This window comes from Lepisosteus oculatus, chromosome 6 (genome assembly GCF_040954835.1).
Source record: "Lepisosteus oculatus isolate fLepOcu1 chromosome 6, fLepOcu1.hap2, whole genome shotgun sequence".
NCBI classification, from domain to species: Eukaryota; Metazoa; Chordata; class Actinopteri; order Semionotiformes; family Lepisosteidae; genus Lepisosteus; species Lepisosteus oculatus.
Window position 1 is genome coordinate 49659719 of NC_090701.1, and position 14642 is coordinate 49674360.

The 14642-nt window shown below is 36.2% G+C and overlaps 1 protein-coding gene across 2 annotated transcripts in view; it reads right to left on the minus strand.

Annotated features, from left to right (window-relative positions):
- Positions 1 to 243: 243 nt before the first annotated feature.
- The window catches only part of nsmaf (neutral sphingomyelinase (N-SMase) activation associated factor), a 40733-nt gene continuing 26334 nt past the window's right edge, over positions 244 to 14642 (minus strand). The window contains exons 19-31 of one of the 2 annotated variants that reach the window (XM_015353686.2): positions 13900 to 14031; positions 13034 to 13076; positions 12093 to 12259; positions 11797 to 11908; positions 10133 to 10191; positions 9847 to 9914; positions 9404 to 9471; positions 8863 to 8986; positions 5304 to 5387; positions 4274 to 4424; positions 1464 to 1566; positions 891 to 1000; positions 244 to 601 (exon numbers count right to left, since the gene is read on the minus strand). In XM_015353686.2, the coding sequence (XP_015209172.2) occupies positions 507 to 601; positions 891 to 1000; positions 1464 to 1566; positions 4274 to 4424; positions 5304 to 5387; positions 8863 to 8986; positions 9404 to 9471; positions 9847 to 9914; positions 10133 to 10191; positions 11797 to 11908; positions 12093 to 12259; positions 13034 to 13076; positions 13900 to 14031 (1316 nt within the window). In that variant the 3' untranslated portion in view covers positions 244 to 506. The remainder of the gene's footprint in view (positions 602 to 890; positions 1001 to 1463; positions 1567 to 4273; positions 4425 to 5303; positions 5388 to 8862; positions 8987 to 9403; positions 9472 to 9846; positions 9915 to 10132; positions 10192 to 11796; positions 11909 to 12092; positions 12260 to 13033; positions 13077 to 13899; positions 14032 to 14642) is intronic. The other variant, XM_015353687.2, reaches the window with a different exon arrangement.

The window sequence follows — 14642 nt, forward strand, 5'->3', positions numbered from 1 at the left end:
GTCAACAATGCCAGATCTTCACAATGCACCATCAAAAATAAGTTGGAAAAAAAGGGGTTGCTTCACTTGCTGAGCATTTTCAAAAAGCAAAAAGGCCCTAAAGCTGTCATGTTATAGGCAACAAGGCACATTGCAAGGTAAAAAACATGTATAGAACAATAATATACAGAGATTACACAGGACACAGAACAGTATCTACCAAAAATGCATCAACATGCAAATATATATAAACATGACAAAGCATTTTAGTGCAAAAGATTTATCAACAGTGCATGACAACTGCTTATTCCTTCTATGAGTGATCATATCTGAACATCGGAATAAAACTTGCATCATGTAGAACAGATATGTGGAAAAGTATATACTGCTGAAACTACAGTACAGAGTTCGATATAGATTTGTACATTTGAAAAAAAAATTGCTTATGTTGAAATTCTAAATCTTGGACGTTCCTGTTAGGTCTTGAGCAATTGTGAACATTAGAGGTAAAGGCACTTTGGAACGTATCAGTATTGTGGTTTCCAGAAGATGATCTGCTTGTCTTCAGACCCAGTTATAATACTGCTGCACTGCTCATTCATCCACATGGCTGTCACAGCACCTGCCGAAGAACATTTAAACAAATTCAACGGAAAACAATTCATACAGTAGACCTAAAGCACCGAAGATAAAGTGTTTTAAGACTTTAAAAAAATACTTGTGCAGACTCGTGTAGATATAAATCTGAATTCAGGTTTTTGGTGATGTATAAATAATATTGATTGTACACCTTCTCCCCAGGTTATGTGATTTGACTTAACAAACATTTCTGTTAGACATGTAAAACAAGTAGTGTGGTGAGTTCCTTCCATGGTAAATTAGCACACAGTCAACGTAAGGCAGCCTCATACCTGAATGCCCAGGAATTTTCTTTGTGACTTTTCCACTCATAAGATCCCATACCAGAAGCTCTCCTGTCTGGCTACCAGACAGAACTGTATTGCCATCCCAGCAGAAGCATCTGTAAAATCACCAGTTTACAAGAGTCAGGCCACCACAGCTCATGGATCGCTAACACAGTGAAGTAAATTTGTACGTCACAAAAAACACAAAACCAGTTTCACAAAAAACAGCTCTAGGGCATGCAGAAGACTGGTTGTTTTCTTTGAAGGTTTTGACGATCGTTGGTTTTTTAAAGTGTCGAGTGAGTGTGCTTGTTTCGAAGGAAGGCCAAAGTGTGGAAAAGATCAAAGTTGTTTTGTTCACACTTGATTTTTAAAAATTGAGTCATGCTAACATCTGATAACCGCGAGATTTAAAAACGTGGAAAGATTTTAAAATGATGTAGTTATTCTTTTGGACTAAAAACAGAAGTAGAAATATAATATTCCAAATCAATAAATTCCTGGATGCCAAAACATTCGATTATAAAATAAATGATATGTCCTGGATATATATTTTTGAAGGAGATGACACAATTTCACCTCTGCTGTGCCTCTGAGACCACTGACGAAATAAGCATGCCTGTTTGCACATCAATGACTTTCAAAGTTCTATCTTCTCCAGCGGTGAGGACATGCCTGCTGTCTGCAACAAAACACAAGCGTAAAGTGTTAAAATATTGTGGCATCAATCTGAATGTAAAAATTAACATGGTTTTCAAACTGAGAGAGGGTTTTTTATAGCTACAGTCACATCACATGATGAGATATAAAAAAAACCCCACTATAAGCACTTAAAAATTAACTTTGTCGAAATTTGCTGTCTTTTTAATTTGTGATGTTAAACTCTTATCAGCAGTATAACATCTGCTGAATTTTTGAAAGATCATGTCTTTCATGAGCAATCTTTTGCATACTATGGAAAACTTCAGATTAGGTTATTTTACATAGCAGACCAACAATTTTTTTTTATTTAGAATTTGGTATTGAAAAATCTCATCAGAGCCCTGGGACAGCCTGCTGCCCATGGAGAAGGAGTTTACAATCCACAATGCTGTTAAGGATGAAACTGGTTTGTAAGACTCAGGGGATGTGATTATGGTTTTAACAAATGTTTAATCTCACCCTGCGATGGAATTTCTCAGGTTGTAATATAGAAAGGAGCAATACTGGGACTGCAACAGAAACCAGCATTCTACCATTGTATTGCTGTGAAGAAATATCTCATAATCTCAGCCAATTACGTGTGTGAATTCTGTGATATTAGACAGTTTAAAAGAAGTTCTTATCAGCAACACAGTATTTCTTGTAATGGTACAAAGCTGAGCTGATCTTTGGGCGATAAGAAAGGAAATAGTGGTAAACTATATTTACCTAAATCAAGCTGCCTTAACAACAAATTAATATATGAAACAGCTGTATTGCTCAAAGATGCAATATACTAAAAGTCAATAAGTAAAACTAAGAAAATAATGATATACAGTACAAGGTAAGAAGAGCATTTATGTGAGCATAACGTTTTTCATTTTCACTACTGGCCTTGATCTGTGTATGGTTAACTTTGTAATTGTAACTAATGTAATTGTGTATTAATACGCCTGGATTCAGACAGTCCTCTGCACTAGGAAAGTGTCCAATAAATTAACTTAGGATAAACACACATTAAGTCGTAAATTTAACTTAACATTTTAAAAAAACTATAATTTATGAAAAGATGCATCAAGAAAATAACAGTGCTTGAATTTAAAATCCTACTTCAGAATCCCTTTTTTTCCTTTTTTTATTTTTGGAGTGGAACAGTGAAAGTTCCATTTAGTCTTTACTACATTAAAATAAAAGGGTCAAATCTGAGAAACTGCTTTTCAGAAAAAAAAGGGCTCATTAAAACTTTGGATAATTTCAATAAGAAAGAAGTTGTAATGGGGTCCCAGCTAAATCTGTAAAGGTTTTCAATCAGCACCCAAGTTATACTGTGAAAACTTTTGTTGTTATCTTGAGTCAATGCCATTAGGTGACCCGACTGGAAATTGTGCAAAGATAGGGCCCCACCAGAAATGAGAATTAGTCAGCCAAGGCACTCCAATTAGCAAACAGACTCCTTTTACTTGTCAGGAGCTAGCAGTGATGTTAGTAAAAATGCCTTGCTCTTCTGATCAGTATTAATTCTCTTCTCAGGTTCTGTGGAATTTCCTGTCGGTCATAAGGTGTCTTCAAAAAGTACATTCTCACTGCTACATTCACACTCAAGGCTCTGTAGGAACTTCTGTTGGAGAGTGAAGCCTTAAAACAACTGGCAATTTCTGGGTGTTAAAAAGTAACAATTGCATTTATTTTTTAAAAATAGGGTGGTGTGGTGTCTCTGTGGCTAAGGATCTGCGCCTGTGGCTGGAAGGTTGCCAGTTCATATCCTGCAGCTGACAGAGGAATCCTAATTCGTTGGGCCAATGAGCGAGGCCCTTAACCCCAACTGCTCCAGGGGCGCCGTATAAATGGCTGACCCTGCGCTCTGATCCCAAGCTTCTCTCCCTGTCTGTGTGTCTCATGGAGAGCACATTGGGGTATGTGAAAAGACAAATTCCTAATACAAGAAATTCTATATGGCCAATAAAGTGATATTAAAAAGACAGCAACTGATCAATAATACCAAGCTGTCCTTTGCACTTTAGAGACCGTTTGCTGATTTGTATTCTATGGATCTTTTCTGTTCAGCAATGCAAACATAATAGCGAATTAAAAATTACTGTGAAGAGAAAATAAGTACAACCCTGGTGCCTTTATACATTATTTCTTGCTTCAAAAGCATGTAGTTTTAGAAGCAGACTATACTTTAAGAAAGGATAAGCCATCATTGGAAAGCTAGCTGTAGATTTATATCCCAGTGTGGGCTTTTCTAATAAGTTCTTATTTTAAGCAACAAGGTTAAGAGTAAATTCAAAGATAAGAACTGCAACAGACAATACTTTTCCAAGTCAGGTGGATTGGTGTCTGACAATGTTGCAGTTTAGCCTTTCAAAAAACTAAGCACGTTGATAAAATAACTATTTTTATTTCTACCAGCAAAGGTACATAAAAATATATATTACAGTGATATGAAGTGTAGTTTAAATTGAACGTGCTCATTCTTGAGCTTCTAAGCAGATGTGTGTGTTTCCAGCCCAGGGGAAATGTTTTTTTTAATTGTGGACAGACAGATGACTGCAGACCTTTTTAAGCTTATAACCAAGGGAAAAGTTACAGTATATTGGTAAACCTGACAACACACAAAGTCTCTTTTCACTGTCAGCAGAAAAAAACAAACATGTAAGAAAATTTAATAAACTTTAAAATAAGTAAAATGCAAAACGCTAACATACCAGGGCTGAAAGAGATAGCATTGATTTTTCCTGAGTGACAAATCACTTGATGTAGCAGCTCAAAGCTGGTGGCATCCCATATGCTCACAATGCCTTCTTTTGATCCAGATACCAGCATCGTACCCGCAGGGTTCAGGTTTATTGTGTTTACCTAACATATGAAAGAACAAAAGGTGATGCAATTTAAATTTTGCAAAATAAAATGTGAAAGGGCATGAAGTGAAGTGATAGCTCAGATACTATGGCACTATTAAGGCCTACTGAGCTGCCTGTTAAGAATTTAAGCTCTGGACAAACAAGTGCATCATGAAGCCTCCCTAACACTGCACACACAACAAAATGAAAGCTGCACTTGACTAGTATAAAAACCCGAAAACATTTTGTTTCTTTAGATCCATACCATAAAGCCAATGTACTTTGGTTCAATGCTGAACTGACACATTAAGATGTCACAATACTGAAGAACAGCAGGTCAATTTAAAGACCAAGTTTCTTGCCACAGCCTATCAGTAGCCAGTAAGATGTCAATTAATATACTCCCCTCAGTTTAAAAGAAGATGGCAAGAAATTAAATGAAATGAATGTAAGAAATGAAAGCTTTGATCATTTAATAACATATTTGCAAAGAAAATTAATACAATGAAAACATTGTTTGATCTTTCATTTCATAGCACAGAATTGTACTTATTTCCTGTGCATGTTCTAACAAATTTAGACAAACATCATTTCCTGTTTTAACATGAAGACACTAGAAAATGTTAGAATCATACAATATGTGGTTTTACAGTAGTGGAAAACAACCCAAATCAGATATAAGTTAGCATGAACAACTAAAGCTCCAGTTTTTTCAGACTCCTTTGTAAAACTGAAAGATTGTATCTTTCTAAATCAGCCACATCTGTTGCCAAATCAAGTTAAAAACACAAACCAAAACAGGCAAATGATGGAGATGTTCTGTCCTACTTAAAAATAAATCTTTCTCAGCAATGTTATATTTCTGATTCATTGATATACTGTACAACATACTTACTCCTGCATCATGTTCTAGTTCGGCCAAAAGCTCAAATTGACTCCTTTTATTGCTTGAGAAATCTGAAGGAACACACTTCCATACCTGAAACAGAAAAACAAGATGCATGACTTAACCAAATCAGACACGGTGAGGATCAATATACCATAAAGAACAAATGTAACGTAAGTATATACTTACTGTATCTGAAAACCTGATATTTTAAGCATTGTCTCACTACCATCATATAATATTGAGCTCATGGGTCCACATTTACTACCAAAACCTTAAGCACAGACAGACTTTATCTGCCTTCATCTCCAGCAATATGGATATAATCTATCAAGTGCTCAGTGTTAACAAGTACTGTTTGACAAACTATACGTAGTTTACGGTTATATAATTTCTTATTAAGTTCATGTAACGGAGCAGCTACTGCATTAAAGGATTTTATTGTTTGGGAGTGTATGGAAAAAGGTTTTATTATTGATAAATAAACATTAAGGTCATGGTTTTGGGGTGATCTAAAAAGATATCGGTGCAGGGGCGTGCATCCAGGTTAAGTGCAAGCATTTGCAACAAGGTTGCAACAGATCACACTGTGGAACTGCTGCTGGTTAAAGACTCTTTAAAAAGTATAAAGGAGTCTCACAATGAACAGTCATCTCTAGATGTTGTTAGATGGTAGAGCTCCTGCTTAGTTGACAGATAACATCAGTCTTCTGGTTGCAGGTGGATAGATGGGAGAAGTTTTGATATGTGAAGTGAGATACATGGTTGGTTTCTGGTTCTGGTTGGCAAGAACAAGGAGCAGGTTCGCTCCATATGCTTATGAAAGGGAAGACCAAAATAGCTGAAGCACGGTTTTAAGGTACTTCAACAGGAGTGCTCAGCTCTTCCCGAGGGTTTGTTCCAAAGGAGAGGTCCTTACAGTCATCAGTGGAGATGTAGCTCTCAGGTGGAAGGTGTGTCTACTGCTAGGTTTGATGGAAGGCAATAAAACTGCATGTAAGTAAACTGGGTAGACAGATACATTTGTAGTAGACCCAACTGTTGTTGTGTCAGGTTTCAGTTAAGATTAGCATCCCTGCCCAAACAGGATTAGCCAGGTGAAATTCAGCTACTACGGATTATGATTACAACTGGTTAAGGTTAAACTGTGAGTTAAAGGTAAGGTTTCTAGTTTGATTTTAGAAAGCGGGGGAGGTAAGACAGGGTTGAGTTTTAATTTCAGTTACAAATCTTGGAGGGGGTTTGGATAATCAGGGCCTCTAGACCACATGACTGTGGGAAGAAGACCTCATCCATGTGGCATAATTCCGATATATCAAATAGAGGCAACTGCAAGAGATCCCTCAAGTGCAAGTATGTTGCTTTCGACTGTTCGGGCACCCTATGTTTCTGTCTGGTGATTGGTTGCCTGAGTAAAAGAAGCCCTGTCTTAGGGGGGTATTGAGAGTTTTCCCTGTGAGGAGAAACCTGGTTAAACTACAATCCTGAAGAGAGCTATACAAAGAGAAAACAGCTTTAGTTATATGGGTGTTGAGTAACTGGTTTACAGATTATGATAATAAACACAACTTTGCCCAGTGAAACTTGAGGTGTCACCTAAGGCTGGGAATCGGGGCCTGGAGTTAGCCTGTGCCTGGGTTTTAATTAGAAGACTCTAGGTAATCAACACCTGAAGACAACGCAGACCAGGGCTTTAGAAGAAAAATCCAGGTCAATAAAGATGCCACAATTCAAATTCACGGAGTTAGGAAACCACTTGTTTTGGGCTGTGAGTGCAGGGGAAAGGTTACCATGGTGCTCGGTCTGGTTACAAACAGGGATTCACCCCACGGTTCAACAAATAGGTTAATTGACCACTCAGTCACCCTAACAAGAGAAAATTAGGAATTCTAATGGAATAACTCATTTAAGACACCAAATGTAAAATCTTATTTCTAGAACTCCATACGGTCACAGCAAATGCTCACTCCCTGTTTGAGTAATTTACTGCCACAAAGTTTACCAGACAAATTTTATTTGAATAAAAAAAATAATAAAATTGCTCATTGATATCTTTCCCAATCTCAAACAGTAAAACTAACGCATGCTTGTGTTTTTTCCCAGGGTTGATTACGTATTGTAGAGTGCCTCCTGGCATATCCAAACTTGTTCTTAAGTTGCGGCATGTTCAGAACTCAGCTGCTTGGATATCAGTTAAAACTTAAATGTAATATTACCTATCGGAGCTTCCTTGATCTGACTCCCTGTTTTCAGAAGACATTTCAAAATACTGCTACTCACTGTTAAGGGCTTGAAGCGTTTGGCTCCTGACCATATCAGTCAACTGTAAATTCTCTGTACATCTTACATATTTTTGTAAATTTAATTTCTTTCATTTTCCAAGGAGGCTTCAAACTCTGGGAAACGATACATTCTGCTCTCTTGCTACAAGACCTTAGAATGACCTCCCAGGTCATTTTTAGCCTTGCACATGAGTCAGCACTTTCCAACTTTTTTAAAACCTTGTTGTTATATTCTGGCGTTTAATTCTGTTTGAAATGCTGTGCATGCTGTGTTTGTGTATACGAGCCTTTATACTTTTTTGCATCATGAAAGGTGCTATAAAAACAATATTATTATAAATCAAATAACTATATTGCTGGCGTTTAGAGGTGGTTATATTATTTTTATGCATGTATTTGTCTCTATGAGCAAGCATATAGTAAATCCTTACCCCTATTGTCTTATCCAAATTCAAAATACAATTATGGACCAAGAAATATCCCAGTCACTTAGTGAACTACATATTAGCATAGTAATAAAGACCTTGCAGTTTACAATAAAGCAATTTTCTTATGTTTGATGAAAATGCAAATCTAAACTGTAAATAATTTGTCATTTATCACTTGCATAATGTTATTTACCTTTTAAACAGACATGCAAGAAAAAAGAAAAGACAAAAGACAAAAACATGACCCCACAAGACCAGCTCCTATTAGCGTGATTGAAGGCTACCAGTCTGTGGGAAACTGTCTGGAGAATGCCTTAATCAGCAGATCAGTTCAGATGAATCAGTGAACTGAGAAATAAAGGTCATGTCCAGAAAGGCTACATGACCAGGGATCTGTATTTTTGCTGTACATCCTCTGATTTTGTTTGATATCTACAATATGTTTAAAAGACTTGATTGAGCTGTACCTGGCTGTTGCCAATACATTTTAATCTTCAAAGACTTTTGAGTGCACCAACACTCATATATTAAACTAATCTGCTCTTCATCATGAAAAAGCATTGGTTTTCCCAAGCTTCACAACACTTACATATTGCTTGCTGTCATCTCAAGAAAAAATGAATTTTCACTGAGAAAAAAAATTATTCTAGTTACGGCCTTCGCTAGAAAAATAGGACTGTATTTGTAATTTTATTTCAAGAGAGTCTAACACACTAATTATTTATGTAGCAGCACAAAGTCTTTGCTTACGTATTTAAAAAGGTAGTTAATCACGAGGGAAGTATAACTGAACAGATTAATACAAAATATAAAAGTTGTGCTTCCCAGGGCAGATGTCAAATTCCATCAAATACCTGCCTTTACTGTGGAGTCCCAGGAGGCTGTATACAGCTGATTCTCACACCAGCAAATTTTGCTTATAGCGTCATCATGTCCCATGATTGTGTCTTGTCGTCTTCCATAAGCAATGGAATAAAAATACCTAAAAGGCAAAAGAGGTACTAAGCAATTGAGGAAAAAGAAAAGGTTAACTGCATGCAGAAAAAGTAAAGCAGAAATAATGTTTCGTTTGTTGAGCTCTTTTTGAGGTGTCAATTGTCAATCATGTATATACTGTACATATGACACCTGTAGAAGGCTAAATGGTTAGATGCATTTCTTCTATTTTGCAGCGTGGAATTAACCTTTTACTTGTTCCTTTCCAGCCAGAGCACGATGACGCATGATGACACAAACTTCTTCTAAGCTGTTCAGTTGTATTTAATGATTCACTGCACTTTCCAGGACTGCCAGATTCCTGATGCAAACTCATCATATGATTCATTTTACTGCAGAAAGCCAGATATAAAAAAACCCTAAATGACGAAGGTTAGGTGAATTGTATGATTTTACAACTTACACATTGTTATCCCATGAGGAGCACACAACAACTGTATCATCTGGGAGCACCAAGCAAGATGACAGAGCCTGAGAATGAATGAACTGCACTTTAGAAAAGCAAGTGCTTAAAGGCAGCAAAATGCATGTATATATCTATACACAAAATTGAGTCTTCAGCTCATTAATAAAATCATTGAGCTAACTAAATAAAACTGCAATGTACTACTCTAGGATGAAGATGCGCTAAATCTTACAGTGCACGAACATTGAAACAAACATCATAAGAGGAGTAGCAATATGAACTGCAGAACATATATTACTTTATAAGGCAAAAGAATCTTAATGAAGTGTCCTTCAAATTATGTTCAAGTGCTTTATCTTGAGTATAAGTATAATATTTGGTAAGCCTGTCTAAGTGATCCACACAGAATAAGGACAATTACAAAGGTGTTTGAAACTGACCATATTAGAGAAAGACATGCTCCTTTGCAATAAACCTGCTTCTTTGGAAAACATCTTTAGGGTAGAATCTGTGGGTTTAAAGCAACACAAGATACTATTTTACTAACATCCAAGTCTTTAGGTGTTCCATGCACTGCTCCTGGAATCAAAGTTTCCAGTTTCATAGACAGATAATACAGATGCGATAGTGATTTGCATTACTCCACTATTTCACAAAACTGTTGCATTTGGGTCAAAGGGGGAGTCCAGAGACACACAATTAGCAAATGAGAACAGTCTCACAAACCTTGTGAAGTTGTGAAAACTGATGATCCATTGCGAGTTACTGCTATCCCTGTAACTGCCCTATAACAAAAAATAAATAATCACATGCTATACAATGACACCCACTCTATGCAGGTGTGGTTTTCTTCAGTTTTGTGGAGCAAAATCAAGCTTGAAAAGCATCAGTCTGCAGCCTAAAAGTACGTGCTTACTCGCACATGATTTAAACACAGCCTCTTCCGCGGCACCAACCGATAAAACTCGCAAGACATTAGCAGGAAACCACCAAACTATAATCCAGCCACAATTGTAACAACTTCCTCTATAGCAGCCAGCTTGGAATTCAAAATAAGTGAGCTCGTTACTTTGTTTGCATTTAAAGGGACACAACTAATTTGCTTGATACAGCCAATGTAACTCACATTCATAGCCTAATCATTTTATATTCAAATCACAGTCTAAAATTGTTTATTCAAATTAAAACATGCTATTGATAATACTGAAATTAAATGTGGAAATTAACAAAAGGCACTTCTTATTAAACCTAACGATAAAGCAATAATAATAATAATAAAAAATATCTACAGTATATATTCATAAAGAAACTACATTGCTTATTTAGACAAACATACAGTACATGAATATAGACAGTGCCTACAGAAAGTATACAAATACCCTTTCCAAAGTGACACATTTTGTGGCCTAACAGCCTGGAATCAAGACACATTAAATCAGAATGCATTTTACCCATATTTAAAACCTCCAAGTGAAAAACAAATGTTCAAACATTCTGAAAAGTAATTACAGATGAAAACCTAGAAAAATGGGTTGCATAAGTTAAGCACCTTTTGGAGTTACAGCAATAATTCTATTTGGATAGGCTTTATCCTATCTTTTGGATAGGATGTATTGATGTAGCACAACTACATTTGGCAATGTATGCCCATTGCTAATTCCAGAAGTGTTCAGAACAATACTGAAGGATCAAAACAGAGCAAGCAGCTCAGGAGTCAGACCATGGACAACCCAGCCCATCCATCTTCAGGGAGTTCAAATTCATCAAGAAATGTCTGACAACTGGATCTTTGAGTATAAAACTTCTGTACTTCGATTATAATTCTCAAGAGCTGAACTATTACTCCAAACATGTTACATAATTTACAACAGAAAATGCATATTTACAGTACTTGTTTGTGAGAATTATAAATATGATTAACTATATCTGATATGACCCATGAGGTAAACCCTACCATGTCAGAGTCATTATATTTTAACTCTGACATTATTAATTCTCATCTTTGAAACCTCATCTCTGGGAGAATAATCAACCTTTTGTATCACAGCAGATCAATTCACAAATATGTTCTGTTGTTTTTGTTGGTTTGTTATGCACATTGTGGTGTTGTATCAATAAATTGTATGTTGTACATTTAGAATCCATGTGCAAGAGTAGTTAATTGTGTTTGATTCCTAACAGTTGTGAAAGAACTCTTGTTCCAATTTCTAATTGTTTCAGTACATTAAAAACAAAAGCCCTATGTAAGTGTAAGCAATTATTATTATTATTATTATTATTATTATTATTATTATTATTATTATTATTATTAAGAACATGCTTATTTTCCTTCAACACAAATACACTGCTCTCATAACAACATAACATGAGACATACAAATTAAAACTTACTCCTTATGGATTTTATGGCTGGACACAATCATCAGCTTACAGATATTGTTCCATGCAAGCTTCCTGCTTTCTTCGGTCAAATCTTCAAAGGAGGAATCTTCACTCACAGCTGCTAAGAGAATTATAGGTTCAAGTACTGTACTTAATGTGCACAATTGTGTTAATCGATGGCCTAATTACAGTATCTACGCTACCTTTCACATGGATATTATAACATTAACCATTCATCTGCTATCTGCTTTACTGTGAAGCTGTCTTATGGAGAAAGAGGGAACCCTTCAGCAGGAGTGTCATACCTGGGGACAGCTCATTCAGGGAGGCGCTCTGGCTAGGTGTCCTCGACATACTTTGAAACTTGGGTGTTATCCTCTGAGGGTGCGGAGTGGTGAACAACTGCTTGGGCGTTTGTCCAAATTCCAAAATCTGGGTCAGCATTGCTATTTTCTGATCAGTATCTTCGATACTACCAAATAAATAAAAAAAATACAGTATGAGTTCTAGGAATGCCACACCAAATAGAAACATAGTAAATGAAGAAAATGTATTTAACCATATTTTCTTTTAAATTGCTGTTATTTCTATATTAATCACAAGAATATACAGTATTAATGTTTCGTATGTATCCTGTCTTGAATTACTGTTCCGTCCAGGTTGGAGTCTTGCCTTGCTTCAATGACACCATGATGCACTGTACAGTGGCTTTCTGCTATTGGATGGATGGAAGGCATTCACATATAAAGCACTGTTTTTCTTTCCTTTTTTGTCAGTCTATGACTAAAGACCCTGGGGAAACTAAATCCTGGCTAAATCTGCTCGTCTAGACTTTTGGGCCAGCCAAAAAGGTCTGGTCTTGTGCTATATGCCAAGAGCTCGTACTTTCATGCCTTTTTGTGTTTTTTTTTTTAAATGTAAACACAATGTAATAATAGAAGCAAAAACAAAACACAATCCGTATTCTGTTTCTAGATTTCATATCACGGAGCTCGGGTTTCCTGAAACGTCTGTAGTCTAGAGTGATAACTCCAACCCTGATAAGGTTTCTGGAACAAATTCAATTTTATTAGATTCCTGGAACACTAGAAAAATATGATATAATACTATTGAATACACTTGCCCATATCTCTTTTACTACTACAACTGGCAGTAACACATACTAAAGTACCATTTGTTTGTTCACATATAACCAATATAGTTCCCATATATGTCTGAATCCCTACGGAAACATTTATGGAATTACCTGTCACAGTCCATGCATCCTTCATATGTCAAAGGATGAAACACTGAAATGAAACAAATGAAGAAATGGAAGGGTTATTTTCAGCTACAGTATATCCCCATCCTTCATGGTTTTGCTAATATATGGAATTGGATAGAGAACTGGCATGGTTTATTGAAATTATTTCAGGAATTTAAGTCATTTGTTTTCTTAATTTTCTTTAAATAAAAGTTTAATTGGTGCATATTTTGTGTTCTAAATTTCTCCTGAAAACCTCTCACAACAGAAGAAATATCAAGGGTTTGAGGTTTCTTTCTTATTTACTAGCAGAAAACCTTGTTTTACTAACCCAAATGACCTTATTATTTACCATGAAAATTCAGTGATAATGTCAAGTGGGTCAACTTCTAACATGATGTTTGGGAGTGAAAGAAAAATTCCTCAACACTATTTTGTTAAAGCTCTGCTTCAGTATAGCAAAATCAAACAGTATCGTTACTATGATAAGCACTATGGAACATGACAGTAATGTCATTTCCACAAAAATAATTGTGCATGATGCTACAGTATATTATGTTGTATAGCGTTTATGAAGGAGTTTTGACAATGTTTATTTTTTTAAGTAAAATGTACTGTTCATAAAAACAAATTAAAAAGCAACTTGCAAAATAATGCATACACTTTGTTCTCATTGCTTTACAATGAATCGGGAGTCTAGTCTGGCATACAGTACGTGATTGAAAATAAGTTTACTCTGTCAAGGTTAGGTGTCTTGTTAGACATGGTCAGCAATCTTTCAAGATTTCAAGATCAAGGCAGGTGGTGTTTTGTTCTTATGACAAACTACAAGGTACATGTTAAATCCTAAGCAGCCCTGTTGCACATACCATTATGTGCGGCAATGGCATCACTGCTTTTCTGCTTGTATCCGAAGATCAGATCAATCCACTCATGAAGGTGCTCAGAGACATACTGGCTCTCTAAAGCTTTTCGACATTTCTGAAGGAAATCATCTGCATCTGAAAGAGGAGAAGGAATACGTTCATTGCTCTGTACTTAGCTCTGTTCCCAGTGCTCGAAGGGTTAATGCAACAGTTTTTCATGTGAGGATGTTAACACTTGGGATTTTGAATGGTGCAGGAACCCGAGAAGTGGCAGGTCACTGTGTCGCTGGGAGCCATGAGAGCTCTCACTGCAGGATCTCTGCCGAATCCCAGTCACAGTTGGCTAGTGACAAGCCCCAGGCTTGAGCTAGGATCAGAGAGCACATGAAAGCTACTTGAGCTACTTGAGTGCAGTTAGACAAAATCTCTTTCCATTATTTTATGGAATTAAAATTAAACTTCATGTAAAAATATTACACTGATTTTTTTTGGTTTAAGAATTCAATTAGCAGTAGTTGAAGATCTGAGCGTTCCTCAATTAAGGCCCAGCGAAGCTGTTAACAGTCAAACTGATTTATCCAGATTGTTGTAGTGAATTACTGTATTTTAAAATTAGTCAAGCCCTTTCCAATGACTGGCAAGTAACTAAAACTTTCAGGTGTAAATATGATAAAAACAAGTTTGAACAAATCCAGGCAGACAGCTTTCCATAACTTTCTTCAGAATTTTGGAACTGTTACCATGAT